General features: G+C 40.0%; 1 protein-coding gene across 1 annotated transcript; it reads right to left on the bottom strand.

Annotated features, from left to right (window-relative positions):
• Positions 1 to 1,793: 1,793 nt before the first annotated feature.
• On the bottom strand, positions 1,794 to 7,624 carry cmpk2 (cytidine monophosphate (UMP-CMP) kinase 2, mitochondrial). Its single transcript, XM_032546628.1, has 5 exons — positions 6,775 to 7,624; positions 5,950 to 6,064; positions 5,506 to 5,707; positions 3,762 to 3,995; positions 1,794 to 2,620 (listed from the first exon to the last, which is right to left on the bottom strand). Exons 1-5 carry the CDS (start codon positions 7,354 to 7,356, stop codon positions 2,500 to 2,502), a joined length of 1,254 nt encoding a protein of 417 aa, XP_032402519.1. The 5' UTR covers positions 7,357 to 7,624; the 3' UTR covers positions 1,794 to 2,499.
• Positions 7,625 to 8,708: the final 1,084 nt, after the last annotated feature.

Here is an 8,708-nt window from a genome sequence, read left to right as displayed (position 1 = left end):
ATTATGGGCCATCAGTGTTACATTTCTTGTTTTGAAGGGCAGGAATGGTGCGCTATCACCACTCATTGTTGCCAAGAAAATCAGCGTGAAACTCGCAAAGCAAACACAACTTTGCGGTAATGTCTGATCTCTGGCTCGAGGACTGGTGGCTTCGCTCACTCTTTGTGCTTGTGACGCATCTGCTGAGTCACCAGGCGACTAAAGCATTATGAATACAGTAAACTGTAAGCAGAGCGATCCTTATGAACTTACTTTACGTGGTGGTTCGATGTACGAGAAGCCGCGCTCATGTGCGAGACCGTAGCAGTGACAGTGATATACAGCGCTCCATTAATTGCCATATGAATGGGGTCTGCATTTGTTGGCGCGGCGCTGATGCATCACAGTAAAAGAGATGGGTCACTCTGTCTTCTGCAGCCCACAGCTTTGCCAAGCTCATAATTACTAAAACCCCCAATTAATCTTCCCATCACAAAGGCCAAATATACGCTTCCTGCTCATAGAAATGACTTACAGCATATACTCTTAGCAAATACGCATACTAGTGCGTGTATTTAGTATTTAGTGCCTCTGTTCATGGAGACATCAAGTATAAAAAGTATGAATTATCCTGTACTATATACCACAGATCAGGGTACCGGGTGCTACTTGGGCTGCCATTAGCGGCTCTCAGGGGAAAGAAATTAAAGTTTAAACTAAACTGATGTTGGAAACATTTTTCCTCTGAAGTCAAAATGTAAGTATGGGAATTACATTAAAACCAATTTTAACCATATTTCAGAAAACCACTGGGATATGCTAACCAGCTAAGCTAGTAGCAAGAAGTGCTACTAGCTAGTTTTGCTAAAAGTTTTCATCCAACCATTTTCTAACATTGTTGTCCCTGGTGGGGTCAGGAGGTGCTGCTGCCTCTCCAGCGAACGTTTCGGGCGAGAGGCGGGGTCACCTGGACAGGTCGCCAGTCTGTCACAGGTTGCTGATAGTTTGTTTCTAGCTAGCAAGACTAGCAAGTAGAAAGTAGCAATACATGTCTTTGCATTTTACAAATTAAAACATTAAAGTTTGAATTTAATGTTCAAACTTAAACATTAAGTTTAATACTCCTAATGGAGTATTAGGGCCACGCTAAGAAAATAAAAATATTTTTAAAACAGGAATGAAGTCATAAAGTTACAAAAATAAAGGCTTATATTTCAATAACAAAGTCGAAATAATATGAGAATAAAGTCCAAATATTACGAGAAGTCAAACCATATATCAACGTTTTTCTCGTAATATGATGTTATTCTCGTATTCGTTCTCGTTTTTAATACTGCAACTTTATTCTCATACAACTATTCTTGTAATATTATAAGTTTACTTGCATCAGTTTGTTTTCTTACTATTAAGCTATTACACCATCGTATTTAGTGCTACAATATATGAACATATATAACAAATACAGATTTAAAGAGAAGGAAGCTCTCTAAGCTGCAGTTTTAGTGCAGCAGCTGCTACCTTTAAAACATGTGGCAGCCATTAAAAATCCATTTTTAAATTTAAAGTTACGGCTTCAGAAAACATTCCTGTTTATTTTTCCAACTGGGAGCAAAGCTGGAAATATTTCAGTGACTCTGTGAATTTTGCAGTGAAAGTATTTAGTATCATGTAAAACTGGATATTAAATGAGGTTGAACTGCTTGTCACTTACAGTATTCACATGTTTTTCTAGCAACAAAACAAAAAGTTAATTCATATTCACAGTTTGTTCAAACTGTTGCTCTGAAGAAAATCATAAAGTTGAATTTTACAGATATGTTTGACCTTTTAAAATTTAATCCACTTTATTTCAAATTCCTCGAACAAAATGAATTAAATTAAATAATATTTTTTCTAAATACATGTCATTTCTCCATTGCAGCTCAGACCCTTTTGTTGTATTTCCTTTAAAAACAAATTATATTTTAACTTTATGTATTTCACTGACTGTGCACATTTACAATATACAAAATCATTTTATTTACACTTGTTGCATATTTAAATTTACAGCAGACCTCTGCTTTACATAAAGTAATTTTAGGTGCCTAAGTTAGCCAGAGTTAGCAACAGAAACTGTGAGTATTTTTTACTTTAATAAGATGTGTTCAAATTTAGAGTTTCTTTTTGAAAAATTAAAACAATTTAACCTATTAAGTTAGATAGCTGCAAGCATCATTTACAGTTTAGGTGTGATTCTCATCGCTGCACAACAACTTGTTAGAAGTGAAAAGACTTTTCATTTTTTTAGACGATCCTCCTGTGAGAGAATGTTTGTGTTCTCTATTAATATGTATTTTTTCTGCAGCATGCCGTTCTGGCTCCTGGCCACTCAACCTTTACTCATTGTGAGCAGAATCTCTTTTCCACACTCCAATCTGGCAACCTGCCCTCCCGCCGCCTCATTGGCGACACCTCACTGCCACCCAGTGGCGGCAGCCGGTACTGCAGCCGCCAGCTGCAGGGGGAGGCAGGGAGAACTGTTTACAAGTGGCATTTGGCCCTAATTAAAAGCAGCGCTTGTTGGAGCACCAGGTCTGCAGAGGGGCTCGCATCCAGGGCGATGCAGGCTGGGCCGACGATCCGTCGATAAGCTTCCTCTACTCTGCAGCAAAACACAAACACATCGACCAACAAGTGAGCAGTGTGAGGATATAAACAGGATGGTTTTGCTGCTTTTTATTTCAAGGAAAAGAAACAACCCAGGTGGCTGAGAGTGCAGCTTTTCTCTTCAGTCCAATAAAAAGCGTCTTCCTAACTCCGTCTGTTTTCTAATTCTGCTGGCCCAACATCTGGCCGTCCCATGTGGACACGCCATTACGTCAGCGCAGAAGATGAATGAAAGCAGCTATCGACCTGTCTGAGGAGCGACTAACTGGGCCGGCAGCGGCTGCGAGTTTGGACCGGCTTAATGGAGCACAGCAGCTCGGCAACTAATCACCTGCTTTTTCTCATCAGCCGCTTCCCCCGCGGGACGGTAACTGATTGTTAAGTGTTTGATGGATAAGACGAAGACTGAGGTGGCCTGACTGGGAAAGAGCTGCGCAGTTTGCAGCCATCTGTGACTTCAAACACAGACATCTACCTAAAATACAAAACGTTTGTTCACATGTGACAATCTGGCATCAAAAACTATTAATGGACTTAATATCACTGCAAAAACACAAAATCGTACCAAGTATTTTTTCCTCTATTCTCTTTGTACATTTAAAATAAGATAAAACTAACTGAAAAGTAACTTTTCAGCAAGATAATGAGCTACTTTTAAGTCAATAATTCTTTAATATTAATTTTAAAAAGTAGTAGTTCCACTGGCAGATTGTTTCATTTATATCATGTGCAAAATGTCTTTCTATAAGTGAAGTAAACTGCTATTAAGAACTAATTAAGAATGTGTGAGGCAGCATTTATGCTAAACAAATCTAATAATCTTTGAATTATTAGATTCAAAGATTCTAATAATCTGTGAAAATAAAATGACTCTAAGGGTATTTCCACATCTGATGGTCTGGTAGACTATCAGTTGCATCATCTGCTCCACCTCCAGCTGCTGTGGTTCTCTCTCTCTCTGCTGAGTCAAACCAACCTGTTCCCCTCCTGACCTGTGGGGGCGCTGCACCAAGAACCACTGATGGAAATGACACAAAAACCTCTGAAGAAGACACCGGACTTTCTAGGTAAACGAACTGGAGTTGGACCTTTGATCCGATTCTCAAACATATCTGTATCAAACATTCTTGTCTAACCTGATTCTGAAAAGTTTGTTGTGATCCAGCTCCTCCTCCTCGTCGGTCTTCATCAGACCTCTGCTCCTCAACCTCCTCTTCCTCTCCTCCGGGTCCAGGGTGAGTAAGATCACCAGGCTGGGCTGCAGGAGGTCACCGGGCCAACGGTACACCTCGGCGCCCTCGTGTGGAAGGTTACTCACTGGGCCGGTTACCGCGGTGGCGATGGCGTACGCTGCTGTGCTGTGCCAGAACCTGAGGACAGATCAAACATGGCTGACTGAAGGTGAGTGAAGACTTCCTGACAATAAGGCTGAAATATTAAAGGTGCTTCCTTGAACATGGCCTGCACAAAACGTTCATTATATTTTTTGCACAAAATCATTATTAGATAATGAAATATTACTCCGGTCATTTCTGCTTATTTTCAGCTGGTTTAGGGCGTCTTGTCACTTTAAATTCCAAATAATCTGCTGCTGGCCACACCCCCAGATCTACCTTTACATCCACACAGGAAAATGGCTGCAAACAGACGCACAATTATACAACCGTAGATCTTTGAAAAGCATAAGTGAAGCCTTCTGCACAGCCAATAAGAATGTATCAAGTAGTTTCTGGATGGTAAGTCAACAACAAAACACTTGTCTTTTCCATTAATAGAAAAGAACTTATATTAATAATTGCAATCGCAACTATTAATGCAAGTTCACTTATTATTCACAATTTTTGCGTGGACTTTTCATCAGTTAGCGCAACTTTTCCACAAATCTGACCAACATCCTCTTACATGTTCACGTTAAACGGGTTTTCCTGTTCGTCCGGCAAATTTCATTGATTGATGAAAATGTCAGGGTTTTGAATTGACTAGAGCAATGAAAATAACTGATATAAATTAAATTAAATTTTGTTTAATTGTTACAAGTAACCAAATTAAATTTTATCCAAGTAAATATTTTACGTTTATTAAGTTAAACAACCGTAAATAAAGCTCAACAAACACTTATTTTTTCCAGCAGCCATTGTACAGTGCATGCGGAGGCCTGTTGAAGTAAGCAATAAATCAGTTAATCAAATGATTAATTAAAATGAGTTCAATAATTTCCATTTGCATAATTTAGCGTTTTTCTCTTTTCTCTCTTTCTACCAAAAACTGGGTGCTAACAGTCTTCAGTCTGCTGCTTTGGTCTCAACTAGAACATTTTTTGAAGGACAAATTATTTAAAGAGACTTTATGATTCGTTTTATTTGTTGTTTCTGTTTTGTTTATTTTGGATATTGAAAATGTCTTCCAGTTCCAATGTTAAATGTTTATTGGCTTTTTGAGAATATGTTGTTGCATTATTATGCCATTACCATTATATCATTTTCAAGTAATATAGAAAAACAACATTATTGTTTATCTGAATAACTTCTGAGACAATTTATCATCCAAAGCATGCTGCGTTGAAACCAGCTGGGCAAATGTTCTGGAACTCCACTTGGGTTGCTAGGTAACGGGCCGAGTTCTGCTGGGGTTGCTAGGTAACGAGCTGGGGTAACTAGGTGAAAGGTCAGTGCCTGCTGATTTGCGATGTTACATTCGGTTTGTTTTTGAAACAAACACCAAAAAACATGGACTTATAGCCAATAAACAACTGGGTGGTTAAAGTGTTTTTGGAAGCAGTAGAAACCCAAATGGAAGAACAAAAACCATACAAAATGAGTAAATTTTGTGGCCTTTAAGAGTTCATCGCTGCTCTAACATGACAAACATCCAACATCTTGCCTGTCAACAATAACAGGAGACTTGCTGGCCTCTTGGTTTATCTGCTCAGCAGTGATGTAGTTGCCCACTGCATAGAAAGCCCTCCGGATGAGGGGCGGTTCTCGATCGAAGCGCCCTCTCCAGGCGGACAAGCACTGGGGAGGCGACCGCAGAAGCGTGGCCCCCAGAGAGTCCCGCAGAGACTCTGTCAACGTCGTCTTTCCTAAAAAATGAAAGTGAAAACATTTGTTACTCTCTCTTCATTAAAGAGAGTCTACCTGACACGGTGGAGTCTCTAAGAGCAACAGACGATTCAATAAACCATTTCCAGAGTGATGTAACTTTTCTGAGGTCATGATACGTGATATTCCATTAGGCAGAGCGCTCTGACAGGTAATGTTTTTAGCAGAGAACAGCCACCCATCAGGCTGATCCTGTGTTTATTTATGAGGTAATGGCATTAACCTGTGGCGTCCAGGCCCTCTATGACAATAACTGGGAAGTCTGGTTTTCTTCTGGCATCCAGGCTGCTGGGAAGCATCCCCAGTACAGATCGGGTCTCTGGGATGATGTCACCACACTGCAGAAAATGGGGGAAAAAATCAGTTCACTGCGGATCAGGAGGGAGTCAAAACGACTGCTGCATCTGCTCCTCTTTGAATGCTTGAAAAATCAAGTTTTTTATTGGTAATAATCTGAGACTTTAGTGAGTATTTGAACATGAAAAGACAAAATACCTCAACGCCAGTGAGACTGGATGGAGAACAGCTGTCAAATTTAAAGTCTTGCTACAGATTCTCAATTGGACTCTATCCTGGACTTTGACTAGGACATGTGTCAGCAACCTTTACAACCCTAAAACTCATTTTTGCCTTTGCACGATCTGAGCAAAGTTGCTATGACCCTTCAAAATAAAATGAATAAATCAATAAAAATAAACTTTCTTCTGAACCAGGGGTGCCCAAACCTTTTGAGACCAAGATCTACTTTTTCTCTCACCAGCCGGCTGAGATCATTTTAACAGAAAGTGACCCAAATGTTCTTCTTATAACTGAGAATAAATGTGCAAAATCCTTTTTACAATAAATTACATCCCTTTCCTACATTGTTTTCATAAAAGACTGTCAGGTAGACTCTCTTTAAAAGATTTTTTTTTACTTGACAAAAAATAAGGACTAAACGCTGAACTTAAATCTTCAGGATCTGGAGACCCTGCAGTACCATTCTCCGCCACATGAGTGCGCCAGTATGCAAAATGTTGCAACTAAACTTGATATTTTTGAGCTGTACCTGTTTCAGCACGTCGCAGGCCTCCTCCAGGCTGTAGAAAACATCAGAGTTGATCATGTTGAGAACTGATGGATGATGTTTTGGTGTTTCTGAAGGCACCACGCAGAACCTGACCGGGTTATCCTCCGACTGGTACCAGAGACGCTGAGTCCACTGCTGGCCGTCTTCACTTTGGGAGTATGAACACACCAACACGGGGTTTCTCTGCTCCAAATCCGTTAAAATGTCCTCAATCAGGGATGAATTCCCTGCCCGGCTTTGGAGGAAGTATCCTTTGAGCAGCGAGCCCTTCTGGTCCGGGATGAAGGAGGACATGGACCGGAGCCCGGAGCCCGGAGGCAGCTGCCTCTGCAGCCGGTCTCTCAGGTCCCAGTGAAACCTGTCTCCTGTGACCCGGTCCCCGCTGCAGACCAGCAGGGAGTAACACCTGTCCTGCTTCTGGACCTCACTGAACACATCAGGCGGGACCGGTTCCCCACGGAGCTGCTCTCTGATCCCAAAGTACCGCGGCGCTCCGTCCACTTCCACGGAGAAAACACGGGACGACCACCTCTGGACGAGAAGCTTCAGATGCCGGGCCATGATCCAGTTCTGGTATCGGCGGGTTTCAGTGCAGCTTCAGTCGGCTGTGGTCAGGAAAACGAAAGTTACCGAGATGGGGAAGGAAAAACGAAACTTACAGGCGACGCCTCTAGGGTGCAGCAAAGAAATGTTTCCCTTGAATCCAAAAGTTAAACTCAAGTTTGAAAAAAATGTTTTTAGACCTTTGGCTCTGCACGTGGACACTGATTAGTTAAAGTCAGCATAAAAGTTTGCATATCAGCCTGAAATAAATCATTTAGCCAAGTTTATTTGTATAGCGCATTTCAGCAATAAGGCAGTTCAAAGTGCTTTACATAAAAGATACAAAAATACAAAGTCATGAAAGAATTATATGCGTGACTAAATATGCATTAGATCATTTCAGTAAAAAAAAACATTGCAAATAGTTTAACATTTTCCTGTCTGTTCATATATTTAGGGTGTATATATCCTAGATTTTACCACTTTCTTCAACCAGATTCAAAATTTTACTTATTTCATGTTGGAAACTTTGAAAACTCTAAAGAAATATAAAAAAAATCAAAGCAACCAAAACCATGTCTGTAAGCTGCTGAAGAGTGATGATGTTCCCTCTAGAAAAGCAAACTCAAGATATAATAAAACAAAATTAGCTTTAGAGAAGAAAATCAGGCGAATATGTTTTCTGTTCAGGAGTTTGGATACGTAGCAAACTGGCACCCAACCCAGAGTTTTAAAAGCCCTCTTCACCACAATGATGAATTATTGTTTGTTACAAAGTTCAAGTTCAGGTTTATTTGTGTTCAGCAAAAGGCATGATGTAAAGATTTTAAAAAGTTGATTTTACATAATACTAACTCTTTAAAACTCACGTAAAAAGGTTTTTACAAACAAGAACTAGTGTGAGAGTCTTTCTGTTCATGAAACATGTTTTTAAGTGAAGCAAAATTAACTGACAATAATTTTAAAGTACCATAACTCGCCTAATTTTTCACTCTAGTATGTGATTATGGTGATTTGAGGGCGAGGTGAGTAACAGGGACAGGCATTAAAAAAGAAAACATATTAATATTAATACATATTTTCATACTTTTCTCTAAAATGCATTCATAAACATACTATAGCAGGTTGGGTCCGGGTGCCCGTATGCCCCCCCTACTGGCGCCACTGGTTATTATTAATAGAGCGACATTTGCCAACATTTCAGTTACATTTCTTGTTATCTAATTGTTATCAATTACCGTCTGAAGGCACTTTATGAAAAACCTCTTAATCATTTCTTTGCAGAAACCCAAACTAAACCTGCAGAGTCACATTTTTCCGTCATCAGCTCTTGGTCTGGTTTCGTTTTCGATGTTTGTAAACAGAAACTT

This window comes from Xiphophorus hellerii, chromosome 19 (genome assembly GCF_003331165.1).
Source record: "Xiphophorus hellerii strain 12219 chromosome 19, Xiphophorus_hellerii-4.1, whole genome shotgun sequence".
Lineage (NCBI taxonomy): Eukaryota > Metazoa > Chordata > Actinopteri > Cyprinodontiformes > Poeciliidae > Xiphophorus > Xiphophorus hellerii.
This window is presented reverse-complemented; position numbering and strand designations above follow the sequence as displayed.

Bases quoted from the DNA above. Each gene is read 5' to 3' on its own strand.
- cmpk2 (XM_032546628.1), bottom strand. From the start codon at position 7,356: ATGGCCCGGCATCTGAAGCTTCTCGTCCAGAGGTGGTCGTCCCGTGTT. The intron at 6,065-6,774 runs GTACAGCTCAAA...CATTTTCTGCAG, and splicing joins CCTGCGACGTGCTGAAACAG to TGTGGTGACATCATCCCAGA. The intron at 5,708-5,949 runs GTTAATGCCATT...TTCATTTTTTAG, and splicing joins AGAGGGCCTGGACGCCACAG to GAAAGACGACGTTGACAGAG.